A 24,377-nucleotide genomic window follows, 5' to 3' on the forward strand; every position below is an offset into this window, starting at 1 on the left:
ACAATAGCCAGGAAATGGAAGCAATCTAAGTGTCCATCGACAGATGAATGGATAAAGAAGATGTGGCACATATATACAATGGAATATTAGTCAGCCATAAAAAGAAACAAAATTGAGTGATTTGTAGTGAGGTGGATGGACCTAGAGTCTGTCATACAGAGTGAAGTAAGTGAAGTCAGAAAGAGAAAAACAAATACCGTATGCTAACACATACATATGGAATCTTAAAAAAAAAAAAGGTTATGAAGAACCTAGGGGTAGGACAGGAATAAAGATGCAGACATAGAGAATGGACTTGACGACATGGGGAGGGGGAAGGGTAAGCTGGGACGAAGTGAGAGAGTGGCATGGACTTATATACACTACCAAATGTAAAATAGATAGCTAGTGGGAAGCAACCCCATAGCACAGGGAGATCAGCTCAGTGCTCTGTGACCACCTAGAGGGATGAGATAGGGAGGGTGGGAGGGAGACCCAAAAGGGAGGAGATATGGGGATTATATGTATATATGTGTGTGTGTGTGTGTGTATAGCTGATTCACTTTGTTATAAAGCAGAAACGAACACACCATTGTAAAGCAATTATACTCCAATAAAGATGTTAAAAAAAATAAATAACAACAAAAAAAAGAAATACTGTGTTACACTGTGTTAGGCTTACAGATTGCTGGAAGGGATTTCCAGAGGTTATCTGATTGATCTCTTTGGCACAAGCCTAGTAAATTATCTTTAAGTCTTTTTCTCTGTCTCTCTCTTCTGTGAAGGCAGAGAAGAAGTTCTCAGTGCAGTGCTTGTAATACCACATTATGATATTTGAAAACAGCATCCTTTCACCTTCATTTTCCTAGGCTTTAAAAACTCATTTTCACTTGATAAAACCACTCTAAGTCTCAAGCAATAGATACAATAATATGTGGCTTTACCTTTTGTTTTTCACTGCTGAACCCATCATCTTTTTAAAGTCTCATTTGTCCCCAGTTGGCTTGCTTCTATCCCCCTCATTTGGCCTTGTCTCCACCTGCCCACCAACTCCTGACTGCGATTCAGACCTTTGTGGGGGGTTTTTTAATTTATTTTTTTGGCTGCGTCGGGTCTTAGTTGCGGCATGCGGGATCATTGTTGCGGCGCGCGGGCTTCTCTCTAGTTGTGGCATGTGGGTTTTCTCTCTCTAGTTGTGGCGCACGGGCTCCAGAGCTAGTGGGCTCTGTAGTTTGAGGCGTGGGGCTCTCTGGCTGAGGCGCCTGAGCTCAGTAGTTGTGATGCACGGGCTTAGTTGCCCCACAGCATGTGGGATCTTATTTCCCTGACCAGGGATTCAACCTGCTTCCCCTGCTTTGGAAGGCGGATTCTTTACCACTGGACCACCAGGGAACTCCTGATTCAGACCTTTGAGTTTGCTGTTTCCTCTGCCTGGAAAGCTCTTTCCTTAGGTATCTATACAGCTAGCTTCCTCATTTATTTCAGATCCTTACTCAAAATCTTCTTCTCAGTGAGGCCTTCCTCACAAATTACGGAGCCTCCCTACCCTCACCACCAGACTCCCACCCCCAACCCTGCCCCCCTGCCCATGGGTTTAGGCAGCTGAGGTAGCCAGCCTGTGTCATGTGCTTCAAGCGTTCTTGTACCTTATTCCTCTTTTCTCACTACTTCTAAAATTCAACTTAGATTCTTTTTCCTTTAATGATATCCCAAGCATACTATGAAAGAGGGCAGTGCAGCCTCCTTTCAAGCGTGAATATCTTGGGTCAGGGGCTCAACTGAATGAATTGCCCTTGGCTTCCATACCCTTTTAGGGACAGCCCTGCTCATCACTATCTATTTTGTCTTACTTATCCTGTATATCATGTTTATTGTCTCTCTGCTTCACTAGAATGTAAGTTCCACAGGGCAGGGAGTTTTGTTGCTTTTGATCATGACTGTATCCTCAGGACGTAGAAAAGTGCCTGGCACATAGCAGATTTTCAATAAATATTTGTCGACTAAATGAACATTGTTCATTTATTTGCATGTCTATATCTCTTTATACTTTAAAATCCTTGAGGAATTTTTAATAAAGCTAGCTAATAATATATACATGTTTGGATCACTTACTGTGGGCCAGTGCCTGTCACAATGCCTTGCATAAAGTTATACAACCAATCAGTATTTATTTAAAGGATTGGATAAAAAAGTAAAAATCTAATAACTTTTTAACCATGTACTCAAGCAAGGCAAAGAAATATTATACAGAGGAAAATTGTGTCTATCACTTACTTATACAGACTTTTTTAAAAAGCACTGTGCTGTGAGTTGTATCTCAGGAATGCCTCTCTGTGTGAGGCATCTTTTGGGATCTTCCCCTTCTAGGTGATGTTCCAACAGCCGTTTGTAGCTTGACCCCGGTAACAAGCCTTCTAAAATCTAATGTGTGGCAGAATGCATCAAAGTTTTAAACATGTGTATAGTCTTTGACACAGAAATTCCATTTCTAGGAATCTATTCTAATAAAATAATCAGATAAGTGACAAATGGACAAAGGTGTCTAGCAATGTTGTTTATAAAATGGGAATCTGGAAACGACTCTGCATCCATACATTAGTAAGTATGATATGTACAGATATCATATATCATACTTTATAATGGGATATAAATCATATATAAATATAGAATGGTTACTTCTGGTTAAAGATGGTAGAGTAAAGGGATTTTTACTCCACTCTTCCTCAAAAGTCATTCACAACAAAAAAGATTATAAAGAGGAAGAAAAAATTTTCTCTTCAAGGAAGTAGGTACAACCTCTAACTGGGAAGCATACTCGCTAAGTATTGTGAAATCAGGATTCAGTGAAGGAGGAAGATGAGACTTGACATGCTCTCCCAGAGCTAGACACTTTCTTAAACGTATCACAGTTCTGAAAGATTTATCCAACAATCCTTTGATTAGATTGAAGCGATCTTGGTCTGTAGGCAGCTTCAGGATGGAGAATGTCCCCACAGGGCTCAGGTTAATCATTCAAAATGGCGGAGGAGGTGGAGCTGAAGGAGGAGCCAGGCAAGATACACCAGCGGAGGCTGCTGGAGGTACCGCATGGTGAAGGAAGGCGTCTTAGATAGCTCGGGCTGCCGTAAAAAATACCATAGACTGAGCAGCTTAACACACCTTTATTTTCTCACAGTTCTGGAGGCTGAAAGTCTAAGATCGGGGTGTCAGCATGGTGGATTTCTCGTGAGATGTCTCTTCCTGGCTTGTAGATGGCCACTATCTTGCTGTGTGCTCATATGACCTCTTCTTGGAGCAAATGCAGAGGGAGGGAGGGAGGGAAGGAGGGAGGGAGAGAGAGGGAAAGAGAGCACTTTCTGGTATCATTTTTAATGTTTATTTTATTTTTGGCTGCATTGAGTCTCAGTTGTGGCACGTGGGATCTTTCATTGTGGCATGCGGGCTTCTCTCCTGCTGTGGCGCAGGCTCAGTAGTTGCAGTGCACAGCCTCTCTAGTTGTGACGTGCAGGCTCCAGAGCACGTGGGCTCTGTAGTTGTGGTGCCTGGGCTCCAGAGGATGTGGGCTCTGTAGCATGTGGGTTGCAGCATGTGGGTTCTCCAGTTGTGACCCACGTTCTCAGTGGTTGCGGCATGTGGGATCTTAGTTCCCAGACCAGGAATCAAACCTGCGTCCCCTGCACTGGAAGGTGGATTCTCAACTACTGGACCACCAGGGAAGTCCCTCTGGTGTCTCTTCTTATAATGACTAATCCTATCATATCAGCCTCCCCCCCACCCCATGAACTCATTTGACCTTGAATGAGTCCTACCTCCAAATAAAGTCACATTGGGGCTTAGGGCTTTAACATATGAATGGGGGTGGGGGGAGGGCACAATTAAGTCCAGATCAGGTGGTGAGAAGGCAGCTCACCTTGGCTCTATGGGCCCCATTGCAAAGGAAATAACGAGAGTATTCAAGACAGCCAATCTAAATCAAAGTTGCAGATTGCCCTAGCTTACAGTTCCTCTTTCTATATTATGTTTCAGCAAATAACAAGCCCTATTAAAAAAGAGCAATCAGAAAAGATCCCGAAGAGGATTGCTTTAGGTCAGGGTCTCTAGAAACAGAGCTTTAGAGAGGAATGGTTGTAAGAGTGATTTACTGAGGGAGTGCTCTCCGGAAGCAGAATAGGTCAGGGGAGAAAGTTAATCAAAGATGGCTTCAGCTGAAGTCTGGCCTCAGCCTGATGCCACAGGGAGCTTTGGAGCATGAACGACACCAGAGAGGTATGCTCTCCAACTTGGAGGCAAGGGACCAGGCCTTTGTGCTCTCAAATCCATCAGTCATCGGCCATGGGCCACCCTCAGGGGAACATAACCTCTCAGGCATTGTAGCTCCTGTCACTTAGAGCAATTCTCAGGAGAAAAGACACTTGTGAACCATTAGCAGCCAACACTCACAGCAGCTGGCAGATGGATGCACTGATGTGGAAAAAGGATCTGGGCAGAACACTGACGGCATCTATAGTAACAATAGTTCTCAAAGTGTGGTCCCTGGAACAGCAACCTCCTCCTCATCGGAGAACTTGTTAGAAATGCAAATTCCCTAGCCCAACGCCAGATCTATTGAATCAGAAATTCTGGCGGGGGAAACCCATGAATCTGTTTTAACAATCCCTCCAGGTGATTTTGATGCATGTCAAAGTTTGAGAACCATTGTGCTATAGGGACCTATGACTAGAAACTATAAGACAAAAAGATGGGAGGGGGGCCCAGAAAAATAAGGCAGTTACAGGACACTCATTGCAACAGAAATTACACAAAGAACACATCAAGAATGGAGACCCAATAGTTATCTCTCAAAAAGTCAAAAAGAGGGACGTCCCTGGTGGTCCAGTGCAGGGAATGAGAGTTCAATCCCTGGTCGGGGAACTAAGATCCCACATGCTGCAGGGCAACTAAGCCCACGTGCTGCAACTACTGAACCTGCCCGCTCTGGAGCCCATTCGCCACAACTAGAGAGCCTACGTGCCACAACTACTGAGCCCGCATTCTCTAGAGCCCACGTGCCACAACTAGAGAGAAGCCTGCCTGCCGCAACAAACAGCCGTGAGCCGCAACGAAAGATCCCCCATGCTGCAACTAAGACCCAACACAGCCAAATAAATTAATTAATTTAAAAAAAAAAAAGACAGAGAGCTCAAAGAGGTGCGAAGATTTAAAGAAAAAGAAGACGCAGAAGATGAAAATTGAGCTGGCAGAGCTGAGAAAAGAAATGGAAGAGAAAAATAAACCGTTTCAGAGGTGAAAGCCACATAAGAAGCAAAGGGATGGTGATGATAATTGTAGCAGTCAGCAATGAGTTAGGAAAACTGAAATCAATCTAGATATTTAGTTAAAGCTGGGAAGGAAATAATGCAGGCAATTTGTTACAAAGTGTTGAAAAGTCTGGGAAAATAAACAGAAGATGAGAATGTAACCCAGAGCTGAAGCCCATGGGCCACGCTCACTGTTGATCAATGGAAGCACCATTACTGCCTCTGAACAGAAGCCACTCCACCACCATGGCTGGTGATCCTAAAGCAGCTACCATGCACAGTCTCCTGCAATCCCTACAGCCAGAGATGGAGAAAATGACTTCTGCCTTCTGCCCACCTTTAATCTCCACCAGTGCTTCGCATTGGCAGAACCTAACCAGAATGCAGCGTTCAGGCTTCTACCTCCTGAAACCCAGAGGAGAGTGTGGAAGAGTAGGAAAGAGTGAGAACCAACAAGCCGTACCTGGAACAATAACAAACCCAACTTAAGAAGAATCAGGATCAGAGGAAAAATTTTGAGAAAAATCACAACATGGAATTGAAAAGAACAAAGATTTTAAAAGTTATGGAGAAGATAATAGTTATGGAAGAAAAAAGGATACAACATACCCATAATTGTAGTCCGTGAGTAAGATAATAGAACAAAAGCAACAGAGAAGATGTTCAAGGCAACAAAAAATGTCCTTGAAATTTAAAAAAAAAAAAGAAATCTTAAGATCAAAAGAGGATATTGTATTTACCTTAGTCCTTTAGGTCTACTATAACAAAAATAACATAGACTGGGTGACCTATAGATGACAGAAACATTTCCTACAGTTCTGACGGCTGGAAATCTGAGATCAGGGTATCAGCAAGGTCAGGTGAGGGCCCTTTTACAGGGTTACAGACTTCTTGTATCCTCAGATGGTGGAAGAGGGCAAGCCAGCTCTAATCCCATTCATGAAGACTCCACCCTCATGACCTAATCACCTCCCAAAGGCCCCACCTCCTGACACTATCACACTGGGCTTTAAGATTTAGCATATGAATTCTGAGGGGACACAAACATTCAGACCACAGCAGTAAATTGTGACATAGAACAACCAGCACTAGACTACGTCTTGGTGAAGTTACTGAACTTCAAATATGAAGAAAGAATCTGACAAGTTTCCAGGCAGAATAGAAGCAAGTAAATGCCTGGGGAAATAAATGAGGCTGGCCTCAGACTTTTCCTCTCATGACAGCTAGGCAACAGTGGAACAATGTCCACAGATCTCTGAGGTAGAGACTGAAACATAAGAATCTGAAACCCAGCCAGATATCCTTCAGGCTTAAGGACAACAGCTGGTCGTTAGAAGCATGTAAGACTTCAGGGAATACAGGATCCACGAGCCCTTCTTCAAAAAACTGCATACTTGAGACTTTCAATGATGTAATCTATATGGCCAATTGGATATCCTGGAATCGAACATCTAACGATGCTGGATAAAATATTTTAATACACCTTTTGAAGTTAATGGCTGAACTTACCAGAAATAAAGTTTTCTGTGGCCAGGAACCAGTTGAGAGCCTGACTCTGGGGAGTTGAACAAGCATTAAAGTCACTGGCCCACTCCGAGGGCATCTGCCAATTTCTGAGAGTCAGAGCCTGAGTTTCCTGGGCCTCCTGCCAGGCACATAAGGCAATGTCTTGCATCAGCTAGAATGGGGTGTAGGCTCAGAGTCCCACATAAAGCCAGGTACCACAAAGGTCATCACCCTTAGAGAACAAGTGAACTAAAAACGTAAACCCTCCCACTGAAAGCAGACCGGCATGGTATTTTGAAGAAGATTCTTCAAATCAGTTGAAGTTCTGAATGCAAACTGTACTCAGAGTGGGACAAGACATTTTAACAAGCTTCTTTTACTTCCTCTGGATAACAAGATCATTCTTGTTATCCAGACCCAGAGAGGTCACCTTCAAATAGAAAAGCCCTTTCTTGATCATGAATTAGAACTGAATTCAAACCTCTTGCAGTCTCCTGGGCAGGTCTTTTCCCACCTTTGCCCATGCTGTTTAGCCCACTTGAATGCTCTTCCTCCTTCCCATACTCTTCAGGCTCCCATCCCAGATTACAGAAGTCCTAGGGATCCTAGAAGGCCAAGCCCAGAGGCTCCCACCCCCACAAAGCTTTCCTAGACGCACCTAGCTCAGAAGGGCTGCTCCCTCCTCTGTGCTCTCTGAGCTTTAGTCTTCACTCTAACCCATCACAGTCCAGCTTGAATTATGGTTATTGCAGTGCATGTCCACCCCCATCCCCCCTGCCCTAGGAGGTTAAACTGCTGGAGGACCAAAGCTGGACTTTGTCATCTTTGCATCATCGCTCAGCACCCAGAAAGGAATCAGTGCTCAATTAATGTCTGAAGCATTACATTGAATAGAATTGAATTGGAATGTCTGGGATCTATTTTAGCTTTCTGAAAACTCCTCAGTTCCAGCTACTATTATTTGTTTAAAACCGGGATATTTCTATGCACTTATAGACGTGAATTGAAGGGGGCCCAAAGAGGCAGTTGTGGAACAATAATGATGGTAACCATAAGAGCCAACACTTCGATGGCATTTTCTCCAAGTCAGGCACAGTTCTGAGTGCTTTATTTATGAGTCCTCTGTGGGGTAGGCCCTATTGATACCCTGTTTTGTAATAGTTCAAGATACAAAAGCAGCTTAACCAAAGTCACACAGCCAACAGAGAGCACAGCTAGGACTCTGGTTTGAAGTTAGAGATGGGGTTTGAATCTCAGCTTGTTACTTACTGGTTCTGAGACCTTCCACAAGTTACTTAACCCTGAGCCTTGGTTTCCTCATCTGTAAAACGGGGCTAATAATCTCCTCTTTGCAATATACAGAGGTTAAATAAGACTACGTATCTGAAAGTGCCTGTGCCTGATAGATGATTAACGACTATTTTTTAAAAAGTAAAATAACGACATTAATAATAACATGTAGCAACTAAGGCAGAGCCAAGGAGAATGTGTTTTCATGTTAGAAAAAATGCTTCCCAAGTCCATTCTATTATGTCATGTTGTGAACGTAATATGGCTCCCATATGGATGTTCTCTGGCAAGGAGCTCACAAGACAAAACCATGTTAGACAGGTAACACATAGAGACTGAGTGTTCTTCCCTCCAAAGGAGGGCCTTCCAACATATGTTATTTTTGCTGATCAGATTACATTGGTCTATAATAAAAGCTAGAACAAGCTGACACACATTAGAAAAGACAGTGTAAATATCACACTGAAGCCATCTAAAATAGCCTGATGTTTTTTAATCATTCTGTATTAGCTTGCTGCATCTGAAAACATTTTCTTTCACATCAAGTCACAGCTGTGTGTACTTTAGGCTGTGGCCGTCATAAACAAATATGAAAAGAGGCAGAGTTAAAACAGATCAATACCAATGGTTATCCATTAGTCTGATGTAATCTAACACAAATGACCATTAGGAGACTTGTGAAGAAATCAGAGAAGCAGAATTTCAGATTTGAGCTTCTGCATAACTGAATGACAGCTCTGTAGTGCCTATGGTCTAGTTGGGTCAAGGTTATAATGTTTTTAGGAAGCCAGTCCTCCCCACAAGTAGCTCTTGGTAAGTGAAGATAGTAGAAGATTCCCGGGTATGGAGAGCCAGACTTCTATGAAATATATTCAAAGATGGTAAAGTGAGTACCCGCCTCTTCTACAGTAGAATTGAAGACATATTACCAGGGAAACTCACCTCTCATCACGCCCACCACTTTCTGGTTTAAATCTTTTGGCAAGGGAAGCGTTCCCATTTGTACTGTCTGCTCCCATTCCTACTCCTTTCTCTTTAAATTCCTCATCTCTCTCTAAACACCTGGAGTTATCCCCATGCTTAGTTCTAAAAACCAATCTAGTTATTAAATTATCAATTCCATAAATGGCAAATTTGGTAAAATGAAGTTACTTCATTTAAGGAATGCCATAGTGGAGTGGCTGGATGTTCAGAAGGAAGCCCAGGGAGTGCGCCTGCTCTCACGCTGAGACGTTGTGCAATGAACAAGGTCTCCACGGTGGGGGCAGTGTGGAGTTGTACCTTCTTTAACACTCAGCTCACTTGCAGCTTCATTTTCTCATTGTAACAGTTGTTTGCTTGGATAAGAAAAATCTGGGCTAGTGATTCCGCTGGGGACACAGGTCAAGAGGTAAATGTCAGCTGGGATGGGGGGCAAGCCAAGCCTTGAGAAGACCTCTTGTTGAGCACCTAGAACTGGGGGATCTGTCCAGATTAACTGTGGAGCTTTTCCAGAACAGCACGAACTTCTTCTGGATGGTAGTTCCAAGGGCCAGGTTTACCCTGCAAGAAAAATGAGTCAGCATTTCCAGATTTCCACCTTGCAGGAATATGTAGGTCTGGAGCTTAACTGAGAAATCTGGGCTGGTGATATACATGTGGGAGTTGTCAGGATGGTGTAGTCAAGGCAGGCACCCATGAGGTGGTTGAGATCACCCGTGTGGAGTGGCACCAACACTTAATGGGAAGACTGGACAGAGAAGCAGGAGGAAAACCAGAGCAGGTAAAGTGAATAGTTTTAAAAGGAGAAAGGGGTCTATACAAATAAGCTTCTCTTCCACAGTCAGACCTTCAGACCAGCCTTATCTACTTCTCCACCTCTCATCAAGTTCTGCCCACTCTACATCAAACTACCTCTGCCTCTCCAGTCCCACAGCCCCAGTTCAGCCCTCTTCATCTTCTGTTTGGGCAGCTACCACACCTCCCCCCACCCCCACAGCCCCAGTTCAGCCCTCTTCATCTTCTGTTTGGGCAGCTGCCACACCTCCCCCCACCCCCAGTCCTCAGCCCCTGCTCTCTCCAGTCCATTCTTCACCCAATAGGCCATGATCTTTCTAAAGTACCGATCTGATTGTGCCTCTCCCCTGCTCAAAACTCTTCAGTGGCTCTCTTTTGCCCTAAGAAGTAGGCCAAACTCCTTGGTCCAGAATGAACCCTTTGTAACAGAAGTGCTGCCGATTCTCCACTCACACCCTTCCCTAACGTGTCTCAGTGCCTCTCCCCACCCTCTCCCCTATATTTGCAATGGTTTTCACTCACCATGTTCACGTGGCTGGCTTCAGTTTTCACCTCCTCTGAAAGGCCTACCTTTCCCCGACATTCAGAAAATTTATAGTCTGAGAGCTAAATCTGTCCTGATGTCTCACACCCTTTCATTTACATATTGTCTTTGCTGGTTTTGTGCTATAACAGCAGAACTGAACCATGTCGACAGGGATTATTTGGCCCACAAAGTTGAAAATATTTACTCTCTGACCCTTTACAGAAAAGCTTTGCTGATCCCTGTTCTGGAGTCTCACAGCACTCGGGCCAAGTTAACGTTCTATTTGTGTCTTCCTTATCACCTCAACTGTGAGCACCTTGAAGTAAGATGTGGGCCATTTTAAATTTGTGTTTGTGTTTACAGCGCTTTCCAGGGTAGGGACTCGGTACCTAGCTTGCCTCAATCGTGCCACTTTACTACCATGTCACAGGAGAGAGGAAAGGAAGAAGGACCTGAATCCTCGTCCTGTGACCCTTAGCACCCTGAGGATACATCTGCAGGTTGTTGCTTGTTTCACCTGTGTGAGTAGGGCCTGCCTGACCACGTGAACATGGTGAGTGAAAACAGTTGCACTGCGGCATGATAGCGAAGGGTGTGAATGGAGAATCGGGGGCACTTCCATTACAAAGGGCAGAGGAGCATCCACATGGCTGGGCTTCATGTGCTTGCCAAGGCTTGAATCCCTTCAGCAGCTATAAAACTTAATTTCCATCCTCTCAGGGGAGGCTACCAGTGCCCACGGGGTTGGAGGCTATGCTTACTCCCCTCACCCTCGCCAGGCTGGAAGCACTGAAGGGTGGTGACACAATCACCAGAAAAGAAGCCTGGACGTAATGCCTGTCTCGAATTCCTGCTTCAGCATTTCCAGCTCCTAACTGCAGAGTTGGTTCTCTTCTGGCCTCTACACCCCCTTCCACGTTCAGGCCTGTCTCAGGGATTAGCAGCTTCAAACCCTGCCACTCCTATCCCATCCCAGAGGATTTGGAATTGAAATCAGAGCCTGTGCAGTGTGGCCTTGGGCAAGGCAGTTTCCTTCTCTGAGCGTTGATACAAAGTCCTGTCTTTGTCCTCGCCCTCCCTGGCGCCCTGCCCCAGGTCACCACCTTGTACAGGATCCTGCCATCCTGGAGCACGTACAGCCTCTCAGGCAGCGCTGCGTAGAGCTGACTGCTCTGGTTCTTCATTGTGTCCACCACCACGGGGCACTGGGGGCTCCTGTCCAGCAGCAGGCGGGCTGCCCGCAGGCGGTCCTGGAGATGCTGGTGATTCTTGATGTCCACGTTGTTCTTAAAAGCCCAGCCATCTGTAAGAGAAAGGCCGGACAGCAGCCCCACAGGCATGGCACCTACTTCCTGCCGGCCAAATACACCCCCACCACACACACTTTTAACTGAGGGTTGCAGATGGAGGACTTCTCCAGTTTGGCACTATTGACAACTTGGGCTAGATAATTCTTTGATACGGGGGCTGTCCTGTGTGTTGTAAGGCACTGAGCATCATCTCTGGCCTCTACTCACTAGATGTCAGTAGCGTCCCCCTGCCTTCAATTCGTGACAACCAAAAATGTCTCATACATTACCAAATACCCCTGCAGGACAAATATTACCCTCAGTTGAGAACCACTGCTGTAACACCATCTCCTCCAGGAAGCCTTCCCTGACACACCCAGCTGTGTGATATTGGGCGAGCTCTTTAAATTCTCAGTTTTCCCATCTGTTAAATGGGATTAACAGAACCTACGTTGCAGATGGCTGTGAGGCTTACATGAGAGAACATTGCAGAATTCCCAGTACTCTGCCTGGTTCATAGTAGGTGCTTGAAAGATATTGGTTTGTTTTGCCTGACTGCCCCCAAATAGCAGACAGGTGGGAAAGAAGCCGGTTTTCTTTTTTTTTTTTTTTTTTTTTTTTTGCAGTTTTCATTCTATACTGCAGGTATTCTACTACTTTGCTCTGGAGATGCCCCACCCCCACCCCCAAACCAAACCCATTTAAGCTGCTTCATTTTAAATGGAAGGGGATTTTCAATTGGCCTCGTTTGCGAGGTGCCCATCTGCCTACTTAAAGAGAGGGTACTCATTAGCTAATGGGCCCACAGGTTGAAAAAATAACCATAAACTGCTACTGGCCTTGCCCTTCTACTTGGGTAGAAGGTTCTTTCAGAAGCCACGTGGCTTGCATTTATACTAATAGTTGCCTCCCAGGGTAATATAAGTTGCTGAACTCCATCAGCAGAACTGGCCCCACCTGCTCCATGCTTCAGAGTCCTCTCTGCTCAGTACCTTTCCCCTAGGAAACCCAGCTTTCAGGAGAAATTTCTCAGTGGCTTGAGGTGGACAGCCCTGGGTCCAGGAAAGGGTTAAACCTGCTAGTCTGATTCCAGGAGAATGGGGGAGGAGACAGGTATCAGGACCAGAAACAATTTCTGGGAGGATCCAACCCCTTTTGTTGCAATGTGTACCTTTAGAGCTCAAAGCAGGATCCTCTACCACCTTATTACTCCAAGTGTGGTCCCTGCGCTAGCAGCCTCAGCACCACCTGGGGAGCTGCGTAAAAATGCCAAGTCTCAGGCCCCTCCGCAGCCCCACTGAGCCAGAAGCTGCATCTTTATAAGATCACCAGGTGACTTGAGTGCACTTTAAAGACTGAGCAGCGCTGACCCCACAGGTAAATCAGCTTCGGCAGCGCTTTGGCCATCAGCTATGAGAACATCAAGGCATCGCCTCTTCTCAACGGTGGAGACCACAGACACCTGTAGGTGCCCAAGTTCTCTTTCTTTAATTGACGGCAGCTGCTCTCCCGAAGGGTCTTTAACAAAGAGACACATTGTGCTTGCCTTTGCTCTCCTGATACCTATGCTGTTTGTTTTGAATTTTATTTTGGAAATGTTCAAATATATGTAAAAGTAGAGAGAACAGTTTAATGAATCTCCATGTACCTGTTACCCTACGCTAATATTTTAAGTTGCCCCAAAGCCTTACATGAGGATAGAAATGGCCAGCTAAATGAACACAGTGTTAGGTTGAAAGCAGTTCTCCAACCTCTGGGTGCACATGAATTAAGATGCAGTGGGCCTAGGGTGGGGCCCTGAAATATGCATTTTCAACAAGCAACCCAGATGGATCAGACATGAGGGATCTAAGGACCACACTGGGGAAAGGGCTGCTGGACCAGCTTTGCTGAAAACTAATCAATAGCAGTGTCTACGCTTACAACACATGGATAAGCCAGCAAGGCTAATACTGGCCTAAATGCTCACTTATTCACCCAACTATTACTGAGCACTGACTCTGTGACATGCACTGTGCCAGGTGCTGGGTGACAGATGATCAAAACAGCCTCTCATCTTGTGGGGAGATGGGTGAGTAAAGGACTCGTCCCACTTAGCCACATGAGCCTTCTTGCCTTCTCCAATCTCTGGGTTTGAGACTTGGGCCAAACTCATGTGTTCAGTCCACATGAAAATCAGGGAGACAGGGATGTGTCTGACCATCTTATAAAGTTCAAGGGGCTTAGACCAAGCTGTAGAAGTTTCAGGAAGGGACATGTCTGCCCATTGTAAGGAAGGACTTTCTCACAAACAGAGCTGTGCAGCAAAGGAGCAAGATTTCTCATGAGGTAATGAAGATGCGTCATCACCTATTAGGGGCTGAAGAAAGGATCCCAGCCCCAGGTAGAAGCTGGCCCAGAGCAGTGGTCCTCAAATTGTGGTCCCCAGTCCGCAGCTTCAGCGTCACCCGGAGCTGGTTAGAAATGGAAATTCCCAGGCCCCACCCCAGATCTAACTCAGACTCTGGGGTGGGGTCCGGAAGTCTGCTTTAACAAGCCCTCCAGGCGCTTCTGGTGCTCACTGACGCTTGGGAACCACTGTCTGAGATGAACCACAAAGTCCCTTTGAGCTTGGAGAGGCTTGGAATGGATTTCACAGGTTGCTATAGAGCCGCCATTTCACTTGTGACATTTCAGGTCTAAATTCCTTGTGACTGTGCTCATATTAGCTCCTCTCCCTTGGTTTCCCTATTTATCCATTCAGAATGTTAGATGCTCTCCCAGCTAGACCTGTCGCTCCAGGTTTTCTGCTCTGTGTGCCTAGTTGAGAGCACAGACTGTGGAGTTAGCGAGTGGTGGGTAAACCTAGCAGGGACTGGGAGATGGTAGGTCCTCAACAAATAGCGGCTCTTTCTCTCTCTCCTCCTCTTCTCCCTACCCCCAACCTTGAGCAAAGGTGGGAGAGAGAGAGGGAAGAGATGGAGGCAGGAAATCTTTTTTTTTTTTTACCTGATGCATGTGCTTCTTCAATGTAAATGATGAGAAAATCTGCTATGGAACTAAAATCTTCAATAAGTCTCTTGAATTGGTCAAACTTGAAAATAAATGAAGGTCAGGTGCAACTTCCAAAATTCAGCACCAGTGGCCTGTTGCCTGAAACAAATAGAATCACGATCAACCAATAATCGACACACAGCATTTCTTTTGCAAGCACCATCTTCACTCCTGCTTTCATTCTGTTACCTCTATTTCCCCTCTAAGATGGAGCCAGGGCACAGTGCGGGATGGAAGCCTAGAGCGCGTGATTTAGCAGAGGCTGGAGCCAGTTGACTCCACTCCAGAATGAGGGGATTCTATCAGGGGGTCTCAGCAGACCACCTGCACTCACTGGGTGGTAATTAAAATAATGACAAGGAGAGTCCCTTTCATGCAGTTTATAAGGCAGGCACACATCTATTCTCTCATTGATGTAATTGGTGTACTACAAGGTGGGTGATTTTTCCCCCCTGGTTTATAGGCTGGCTCCATGTCACACAGCAGGTCAATGATGGAATTAAAATTAACATTGTGGCTTCTAGATTCTCAATTTGGTGCTCTTTCCGTTCAAAGCACCTCAGTTTCCTCACCCACAAATGGACATAATACCAATACTTGCCTTATAGGATTGTTCTAAGGATTAAATAAGTTAAAACAGAAAAGGGCTTAAAATGGTGCCTGCCCATAGTAGGTGCCCAATAAATGTAAGCTCTTATGTTCTTAGCTCTCATCTTCTCCCTGTGAAGTGGGGAGCAGTGGAGGAGACTCCACAAAGGGGAGTGAAGCGTGGGGACTGGCCACATAATCGGCTGGGCCAGGGCAAAATGAAAATGCAGGGTCCCTTGTTCAAAAAGTGGGAGAAAGTGCCGTTAAATACATTAAAATATAAAGTTTTCTTGTGCAGTATCTCTCTTGCCCTGGCATGCTGCTTTTCAGTTGCTGTTTAATGTCATGCTCCCCTGGACACAGGGATATTCATAGGGCGAATGCAGACTCTCACAGTCACCCAGGAGCCCCCAAACTCTGTGCACATGTGTATGTGTGCTTGTGGCTGCTGGCTACCAGCTCTCCTTTCCCTCCAGCCACCAGACCAATACACCATGCCCCAGCCAGGAGCACAGAAACTGAGCCAGACATATCATCTTCCTACCTGCCATCACCCCAACCCACAGACTATTGCAACCTCCATGCAGGGACATGCTAGGTACCTTGATGAGGGGAGAGGGGGCAAAAAGCTTCTCCCGCCAAGTCACCCCCAGTCACTTGCCAAGTTGCTTCATGGCGCTGTCAGCCCAGGCTAGGGATAACCACCTCCACGCCCTAGTATGAGATGCGGTGGGATGCCCACACCTGACCCTAACCTTTCCCATACCTTGGTCCAGGCCCTCTCTGGGGCCAGAAGGTGGTAGCAGTCACTGGGTGGGAGCAGGAATGAGGCTGGATAGGCTGGGGCACTGGGAGTGGAGGAGTGGGCCTTAGAGAACATGTTGGGGGCAGGGAGGCTGTGGGAAGCAGGAGCCTGTGTGAGCCAAGGCTCCAGGTGTCCAGGGCATGTTCCATTGTGGAAAAGTCTTCTCTTACAAAATGCAAATTAAAGATAAAACTATTGGACTTCCCTGGTGGCGCAGTGGTTAAGAATCTGCCTGCCAATGCAGGGGACACGGGTTTGAGCCCTGGTCCGGGAAGATCCCACATGCCACGGAGCAACTAAGCCCGTGCGCCACAACTATTGAGCCTGTGCTCTAGAGCCCGTGAGCCACAACTACTGAGCCTGCATGCCGCAACAAGAGAAGCCACTGCAATGAGAAGCCTGTGCACCGCAACAAAGAGTAGCCCCCGCTCGCTGCAACTAGAGAAAGCCCGCACGCAGCAACAAAGACCCAACACAGCCAAAAATAAATGAATAAAAAAATAATAAATAAATACATTAAAAAAAAAAGATAAAGCTATTAAGAATTTCAAGACAGCTACTGCAGAGCATTCAGCCCAAGCTCAGGGCCCTTCTGAACATGGCACCCTGTATGATTCATTAGTCCCGCGCCCATGAAGTCAGCCCTGGTGGGAGTCTTCTGTAACTCCCCCAGTCTAGACTGGGGATAACTCTAGGGAGCTGCTAGCACCCCGTGGCTACTTATGACCAGAGCTGACATCGCTGAACCCTTACCGTGCACCTATTAGATAGAGCATGGCAGGTCCCGCACTGTGACATGGCTGGTTTGTGTCTGTATCCCCCAGGCTACTCATTGCACCTGAGGGTAGGGCCTGTCCCTCATTCTTCTTCATATCCCCAACATCAAGCACACTCTCATTCCATTACAAGCATTTATTCAGCGCTCATAACGCGCAAGGTTCTCTGCCACACACTGGGGATTCAGCAGAGAGCGAGAGCAGCAGGTCTCTGCCTGCATGCACTTGGAGTTCTGTTTAATGGGGAGACAGGCAGGAAGCAAGCAAAAGCATCAATGAAGTAATTTCAAGTTGTGATAAGTGACACAAAAGAGACTATAAAGGAGTGACCTCCTTGAAGACAGGTGGGTCAGGGGAGGACTCTGAGGAGATGCCATTTATCCTGAGAAACAGGAAGGAGCCAGCTACATATGGGCAAAGGGAGGAGAAGAGCATTCCAGGCAAAGGGGCTCCATGTCCAAAGGTCCAAAGAAGAGCAGAGCTTGGTGTGTTCAAGGACCTGCAAGGCCACTGTGACTGGAACCAGGCCAGGGGCAATGAGAGACATGACTGGAGAGGTAGGTATGGGCCAAAGCAGGCAAGCTCCTATGCCTTGTATAGCAGCTGGATTTTCTTCCAGGTACAAGGGGACATCATGGAGATAAAGTAAGGATGCTGGATATTTGTTACAATTTTGGCTGCTCAGTCTCTAGCCCTCCTTCCTCCTTGGAATTTATATTTTGTGTACTATTAATGGGGGAGCGCGCCCAGCCTTGCTCTGTAGAAGGCAGGGGGGCCAGGTCCATTCTCGCTCCCAGCAGCTAGGGCACAGGCAGTGACCCAGGCCGATTGGACTCTCTCACATAGCTCTTTGATTCTGGAGTCATTGAGATGGTAGAATTCATCCACGGCCCAGTGGTAGTGCCCCGTCAGGGATGGTGGAGTCCTATAGTGGTGACGAATTCCCATGGCAATCACAGTGACAGCAGCTTCCAGGCCCAACTGTTGATGCTAAAAGATGGTCCAGGCCCAGTGCTCCAGCTGTGGTTGATTCTGGGGAGCCTGCAACATCTTTCTAATACACTTTGTACGTGTGTAAATGTGTATGACTAAGAAAATCAGAGTGAGTTTCTGTTGCTTGCAAGGCAGAACTCTGACTGCTACAGTAGGCTGTGAGATGGAAAGTTGTCAGCTTACACTTGAAGATCATTCTGGTTGCTCAGTGGCAAAAGGACTGAGGGTGAGAATGGAGGCAGTTAGGGGGGGTTGGTGGAATCCACATGAGAAATAATGTGAGTCTGGGCTAGTTTGTGTGCAGTGGGGAAGGGGAAAAGGTAGAACTGACAGGACTTGTTGATGGATGGGGAGTAGAGGGCATCTTAACTCACTTGTGGCTTATTGTGTTAGTTATTCCCTCACCTCGTTCTGCAAAGGATTTGAAGCAGCTTATACATATAATAAATAAAAGTATTATTTATACATATGATAATAAAATATCAAAAGTTAAAAAAAACCATGGCGCTCTGAGAGGCACAGAACAGGTCTCATGCATTCATTATAACTGAGCTAATATTTGACTCTGAGTTTCCAGGTGGCCAAGGAAAAGGAGAAACATGATTACTTATATATTCCTCATTTTTCAGTACCTGAGGAGGAAGCAGGCCAGTTTCTCTGGAGATACAAAGTTCTCCTCGTCCTTGTCTCACAGATTTCCTCATAGGAGGCCCTAGGAGGCATTGAGAGGGCCTCAGTTGGTCGCATCCGCACCCATGTGAAGGGTTTGCCCAGGTCACAGCAGGAGAGGCTCAGAGGCCAGTCATGGCCAAGTGGCCGGCCACTGGCCTCCAGTGACCCCAGGGAGTTACCCTTCAGATAAGAACAGAGGAGATTTAAGGTCAGGACCTGTGCAAAACGTGAGCTGTCTGGAATTTTGTTCTCAATTGGATAAAAAAATTTCACCATCCACTGGTTAGGACACTGGAAGAAGCAGAGCCATTGGTTTAATTATTTATAGTGTGTCTGGGTGCAGTGACCCGTAGTGAGGGCAAAGTTTAAACTTAGTTCCCTGCTTTCCTGCTAGCAGAGAGGGGAAGGATGGGCGCAAGAGGGTGGCTGTATGGGGGGCTGGCAGCCTGCCCGTGTCCACAGGCCGCAGTGCAGGGGACACCAGTTCAAGAACATCAGGCAAGACTGTCAAGTCCAGTTTGTTTGTGTAAGTGGGAAAACGGCTCTGTGGTAGCACTAGACTCGAACCCACTGTTGGTTAACTTACTGGTTGACCCCCAAACCAGTAAATCAACTCTCTACGCCAGGCTCTCTCAGCAGAGAAAGCTAGTTTATAGTTGACCCCTCATAAGTATACCTGGAGAGACTCTAGAAGATTTTAAATGGGGCTGAAATAAATCCTGTTTCAGATTAACTGCTAGGTTCCAAGAAAAGAAATCATCCGGACTTGCCTTCTACCCCAACATGCCAGTTAATCAATGTTTTGCGGTACATGTGTGTCTGAGAGTGTGTGTATGTCTTGTGTGTGCACGTACATGCAGAGGATAAGAGGTGGCTGGGAATTGCTCTGCGCCTCTGTTGTTTTATCCAACAACAGAATGTACACTAGTTGAGAGTCCTAAGGCTCAAGGCTGGTTCTCACTCTACAAGAACTCTCTGTGTGACTCTGAGCAAGTCCTTTACCTTCCTGGGCCTTTGCATCTGAAAAATGTAAAGGTTGCTTTAGATTATCTGTAAAGAGTTTTCCAGACTTTCCAGTCTGTGACTCTCAAATGAGTTCATATTTATACCCAAAGCATACAACAGAGCTTTTTAGTGAACTGATGGGTTTCCAAAACACTTACAGGATGTCTTTCTAATAAGCAGAACTGATCATGTTAACTTCCTGCTTGAAAATCTTTCTAGAACTCACCAATACAGGATAAAGGATACCCTCTTTGCTAAGACGCATGAGGCCCCACAAGCTCTGATCCCTGATGATGTCTCCAGCCTCATTCTTCACCCCTTCATACCTCCCACACCCCACTTCTGCCAAACTGACTGAAGCCCCTCCACATATCAGACCTCTGCTGCTCCTCCCCTCTGCGCGGCTCCGGTCACCACTCTCCTCTTCCTCACCCACCTCAAGGCTTCGGTCCCTAGACCAGCAGCTCACCATCCTCTTCTCCAGGAAAACTTCCCCTGGCCACCTTCCTACCCCACCTGACTCCTCCCAGAACTGCTGGGTCCCCTCTCGCGCTCCATCATCTCCCTCTGTGAGTTATGAGATCTTCCAGTTGTGTTGATTTCTGTGTCGTCAGTATCTATTATTTCAGGGGACTCTGGGCCAATGTGCTGAAAGCCAACTCTATTTTATAAATAGAGTTTTCTTTTGTCTCTCAAACTCCTTCTCTCTCCATCTTCAGTTTCAGGTGTAGCAGCAGGGAGCAGAGACAAATAGAACAGTCTTTAAAATGTACACTGGCTCACTGGAAAGTAAACAGTTAAAATAAGCAAGTGAATGCTGTGAATTGGCCATGAGGCAAGTTGGCTTTCATGGAACTGATCACTAGACCATCAAAAGTCAGCAAATTGGCCTGGTTCTATCACAGTGCTTGGCACGAGGTAGACGCACAGTAAAGATTAGCTATTACTCTCATTGCTCTTATTATCAGTGGTCACTTAGTGAATGTTTATTGAATAAATAGAGGTCATTTCAGCACAATGGTTTAAAGTCATGAGCAAAAAACTCTTCCCCTTCCGTCTGATTGCAACACTCTTTTCAAGCTATAAAAATCTTACTCATTCTTCAAGGCCTAACTCCAAAGCCACTTCCTCCAGGAAATCTTCCAAGCCCTGTAGGCAAAGTTCATACCTTTGTCTGCCCGCCTCACGGAACTGTACGGATTTGTTTATTACATCTGTCTGTTCCGTGGAACCATACATTCCTCAAGCAAAACAGCAAGCTCTTTCCTAGCTCTGAGTCCCTGGCATCTAGCTAAGGGTCTGGCTCATAGGGAACACTCACAAATGTCTGTTGAGGTGTATTGAAAAAACAGGGTGAAGAAGCCCTGATTCTGGGTCTGACTTGGTCTCTCACCGGCCCTGTAACCTTTGCTCTCAGTTTCCTCCATTTCCGTTTTAAAATGAAAACATTGGATCAGGTCAGCCTTTCCCAGAGGTTGTCCTTTGGAACCAGTATGATGATGATAAGATTTTCCTCTGGTGGAGAGTGGGGAGTTGTATGTGTATGTTAGGAAAAGTAGTCAGTGCTGTGTCAAAGTTTTTTCAAGTTTTGTTTGTTTTTAAGCTTCAGCGTGTCTTGGAGCCTTTTATATGTTCATGTGCACGATGAACTTCCAGGAGGAGAGTATAGTATGCAGTGTTTCCCAAACTATTTTGACCAGGGAACTCTATGTAGTAAAGCACATGTGTGGGATTTGGGTTCCAAAAAACATGCTTTGAAAATCACTAGATTAGCCAGCTGCCTCAGGGGCCTTCTCTACTCTGCTGTGTCTGTACCCTGAGAATTCAGAGATGAATCAGACACAGCCCTGTCCCAAGCCTCCCCACTGGGCAGAAGGATGACACTTGAGCTTCGGTAGCCGGGTGCTGGGTAGGAAGGATCAATGTCCAGGAGAGGTGCAGGCAGAGATCCATGAGTTCAGAAGGGAGGGAGAGCGGGCCTCAGTGTAGGGATCTGAGCTGGCTTCACAGGGGGAGGCACGAGAGCAGGACCCTGACGATGAGGAATGTTGGTGACAGAGGGGAAGGGCCAACAACACCAGCAAAGGCAAAGAGAAGGGAAAGCACAAAGGATGTACAAGAACCAGCAGTTCATCTGGAGGCAGTGGGCCTGAGGGGAAGCCTGCAGATGAAGTTGGGAAGAAAAACTGGAGTCAGATCAGGGAGGACCTTCAGCACAAGGCTGAGCCTGGGTTTCATCCCAAATGCAGATGGGGGCTGCTGAAGGTTGGTGAGCTGGGGTACCAGTCATCCAGGGATGTGCTTGTGGAAGGGGAATCTGGCAGCCATCCACAAGTTCAGTGGGAAGAGATGGCAAGACGGGGAGGAGGAAGGACAAAAAGGGAAAACTGACCAGAGAGGCCTTTAAGAACCCAAATAGAGCTGGTTTGCCTGGAAGAGAGAGAGAGAGAGAGAGAGAGAGAGAGAGAGAGAGAGAGAAAGAGAGAGAGAGAAAGAGAGAGAGAGAATCTTCAACAATCTTCAACAAATATTTACTGAGCAACTACCATGAGCCAGCAGCAGCCAGGGGGACCTAATAGTGAGTTAGAGGCATGATCTCCACCTGCACAGAGCTTGCAGGCTAGTGAAGGGGACAGACATTAATCAAATACCCACACATAATTACAAACCACAATGGGTGTGATAAAGAAAAGTTTAGGATGTTAAGCATAGAAGAGGGAGTAGGCCAGGGGACCGGGGGTTGGCTTGTCTCAGGAAGTGTCACTGGGCAAGAGTGGACCAGGTGTGGGGTGGGGGGTAGGGTGGGGCGGCAGTGAAGAGCATCCCAGGCAGAGTGACTGTGCAGTAAGAGAGGTGCCGAAGGAGCTGACAGCCAGTGTGGATGGTTTGTGGTTTGATTGCCCGGGAAGGGGACGATGCCACTTAGAAGAACAGAACCCAGGAGAGGTGCTAGTTTCAGGAAGTGGGAAGAGGACAAGAAGCCAAAAAAGAAGCAGCTGGATTAGTAGCATTCAGGCTTTCCAACCCACCTGCCCACCCCCATCAAGCACCCCCATCCAAGCACCTCTCAAGCTTGGACCAGCTTCCTGACCTTGCATGAAGTCCCAGATGTTGCACCTCTGTCCTGACAGGCGGACCACGGGGCAGTTTGGGGCTAGACCCCCTTGCTCCGTCATGTCCTCCAGTCGCTGCCAACGGACCTTCAGGATGAACCAGAAATACTGGGCACTGAAGAAAGTGGGTATCCAGTTTTCATAGGAGAAGTGGGGATTCTTGGCCATGCCAGTCTTCTCACTCATGGCCAGGATGTTCTGCTTGACTCTTCTGGGAAACAGTGTCAGAAGCACTTTGCCCATGGCCACGTGCAGGCCCACCTGAAAGAGCACCCAGAGCCTCTTCAGCCACAGCCCTGGCAGGGGCAGCCCCATTATGGCAGAGCCAGAGCTGGCTCTGAGACTGGTGGGCAGAGCGGAAACCGCCGGGCCACAAGGGGTGGAGCTGAACAAAGGTGCAGGGTAGCAGCAGCCAACCCGGATATGAAGAAGGTGCCAGGACAGAAGGTGTTTGCCTTCCTGTCAGTGGAATGGAAAATTCCAAGCCAGGTGCTAAAGGTCTGTTCTAATGATCATTTCTGATTCTTTGCCTTAGCCTTTGAGAGATACTTGGACTGGGAAACTTCAGATCTTAAATTCTCCCTCTGATAAATTTTAAACACAAAAACTTTAAAAGGTCACACTTAGAGGGACTCTGTGTTTCTTTAGAAAGGCTCTGCTGTAAGTAAGTTCTAATGTTAAGTAGTCTTTTAATAACGTAAATTGTTCTTTCCTACTGAAGGATGCTTTTCCCACTCACAGCTTCTAGCTGGTGGTTGAGAGTTTCTGGAGGCACAACCCTTCCCAGAGGATGTGGGTCTGGAAGCTCTCCAGGTAGACAGAACTGGGAAATCTGGAACTGCGCCTCCACTTAGCACTGGGGGTAGAGTAATGAATACAACACTCTGCTCTCGGCAGGGTGCAGTGCAGAGCAGGGAAGCGTCAAGTAAACAGAAAATTACCATTTAGTGTATTAAGTACAGAGACGGAGGTTGAGTGGGGGCTATGGGAGCATGGAGAAGGGGCAGCTTATTCTGTTTAGAGAGGTCAAGAGGAATTCCCCAAGGAAGTGATGTCTATGCTGAAACCAGAAAGACAGAAGAGCAAGCAGTAAACCAGGCAAGTGGGGTCAGTGGTCCTGGTGGAAGGAGCCACACGTCCAAAGAACTACAAGCTAGAGAGAGCCTGGCTCATTGGAGAAACTGAGAGAAGAATCACAGAAGCTCAGAGAGGGAAAGTGTCTTAGAAAACATCGAAAACCACTTTCTTTTTTAAGCAGGGAAACTGAGGCCCAGAGAGGGGAAGTGGCCTCAGGCCAGTTCTGCCATTAATAATTTCTAAGGAGTTAATTCACAAAGCTTAAGTTTACCCCTCCTGAGACATTTACATACCTGTGTGTTAGGGCAGAAGGAAGAATGACAGGAAAGTGGCTGTCACCTCTAAAAAGTGTCAACCTTGGCCTCTAGCACACAAACTTTATTTAGAGAAAGAAAACCCGGCTCCGAAAGATGTTCTCTTTCTGAGCATATCAATGCAAATGCCACATGCTGTGCCCACAAAGTGCAGGCACCTGCCTCTTCAAGCCATAATAACCCTCATGTGTATGTAGCATTTTGCCAGGTACAAAGCAATCTTATATCCCTGGTGTCAGTTGTTTTTTCCTGTTTTTGTTTGTTTTTAAATAGGCTATTTTTTGAGCAGTTTTAGATTCACAGCAAATTAAAGAGAAAGTACAGTGAGTTCCCATATA

The 24,377-nt window shown here is 46.5% G+C and overlaps 1 protein-coding gene across 3 annotated transcripts; it reads right to left on the minus strand.

The window, feature by feature from the left end:
• Positions 1-8,548: 8,548 nt before the first annotated feature.
• DIO1 (iodothyronine deiodinase 1) lies at positions 8,549-22,982 on the minus strand. Of its 3 annotated transcripts, XM_029230650.1 has the most exons (4): positions 22,627-22,982; positions 14,652-14,795; positions 11,478-11,677; positions 8,549-9,614 (listed from the first exon to the last, which is right to left on the minus strand). In XM_029230650.1, exons 1-4 carry the CDS (start codon positions 22,961-22,963, stop codon positions 9,546-9,548), a joined length of 750 nt encoding a protein of 249 aa, XP_029086483.1. In that variant the 5' UTR covers positions 22,964-22,982; the 3' UTR covers positions 8,549-9,545. The 3 variants fall into 3 exon arrangements, with proteins under 3 accessions (XP_029086483.1, XP_029086482.1, XP_029086484.1); XM_029230649.1 differs by lacking the exon at positions 8,549-9,614 and having other exon boundaries at positions 10,128-11,677; XM_029230651.1 differs by lacking the exons at positions 8,549-9,614; positions 11,478-11,677; positions 14,652-14,795 and adding an exon at positions 18,512-18,710.
• Between the last annotated feature and the right edge of the window lie 1,395 nt (positions 22,983-24,377).

The sequence above is a fragment of the Monodon monoceros genome, unplaced genomic scaffold (genome assembly GCF_005190385.1).
Source record: "Monodon monoceros isolate NGI ecotype Baffin Bay Population unplaced genomic scaffold, NGI_Narwhal_1 Super_Scaffold_18, whole genome shotgun sequence".
NCBI classification, from domain to species: Eukaryota; Metazoa; Chordata; class Mammalia; order Artiodactyla; family Monodontidae; genus Monodon; species Monodon monoceros.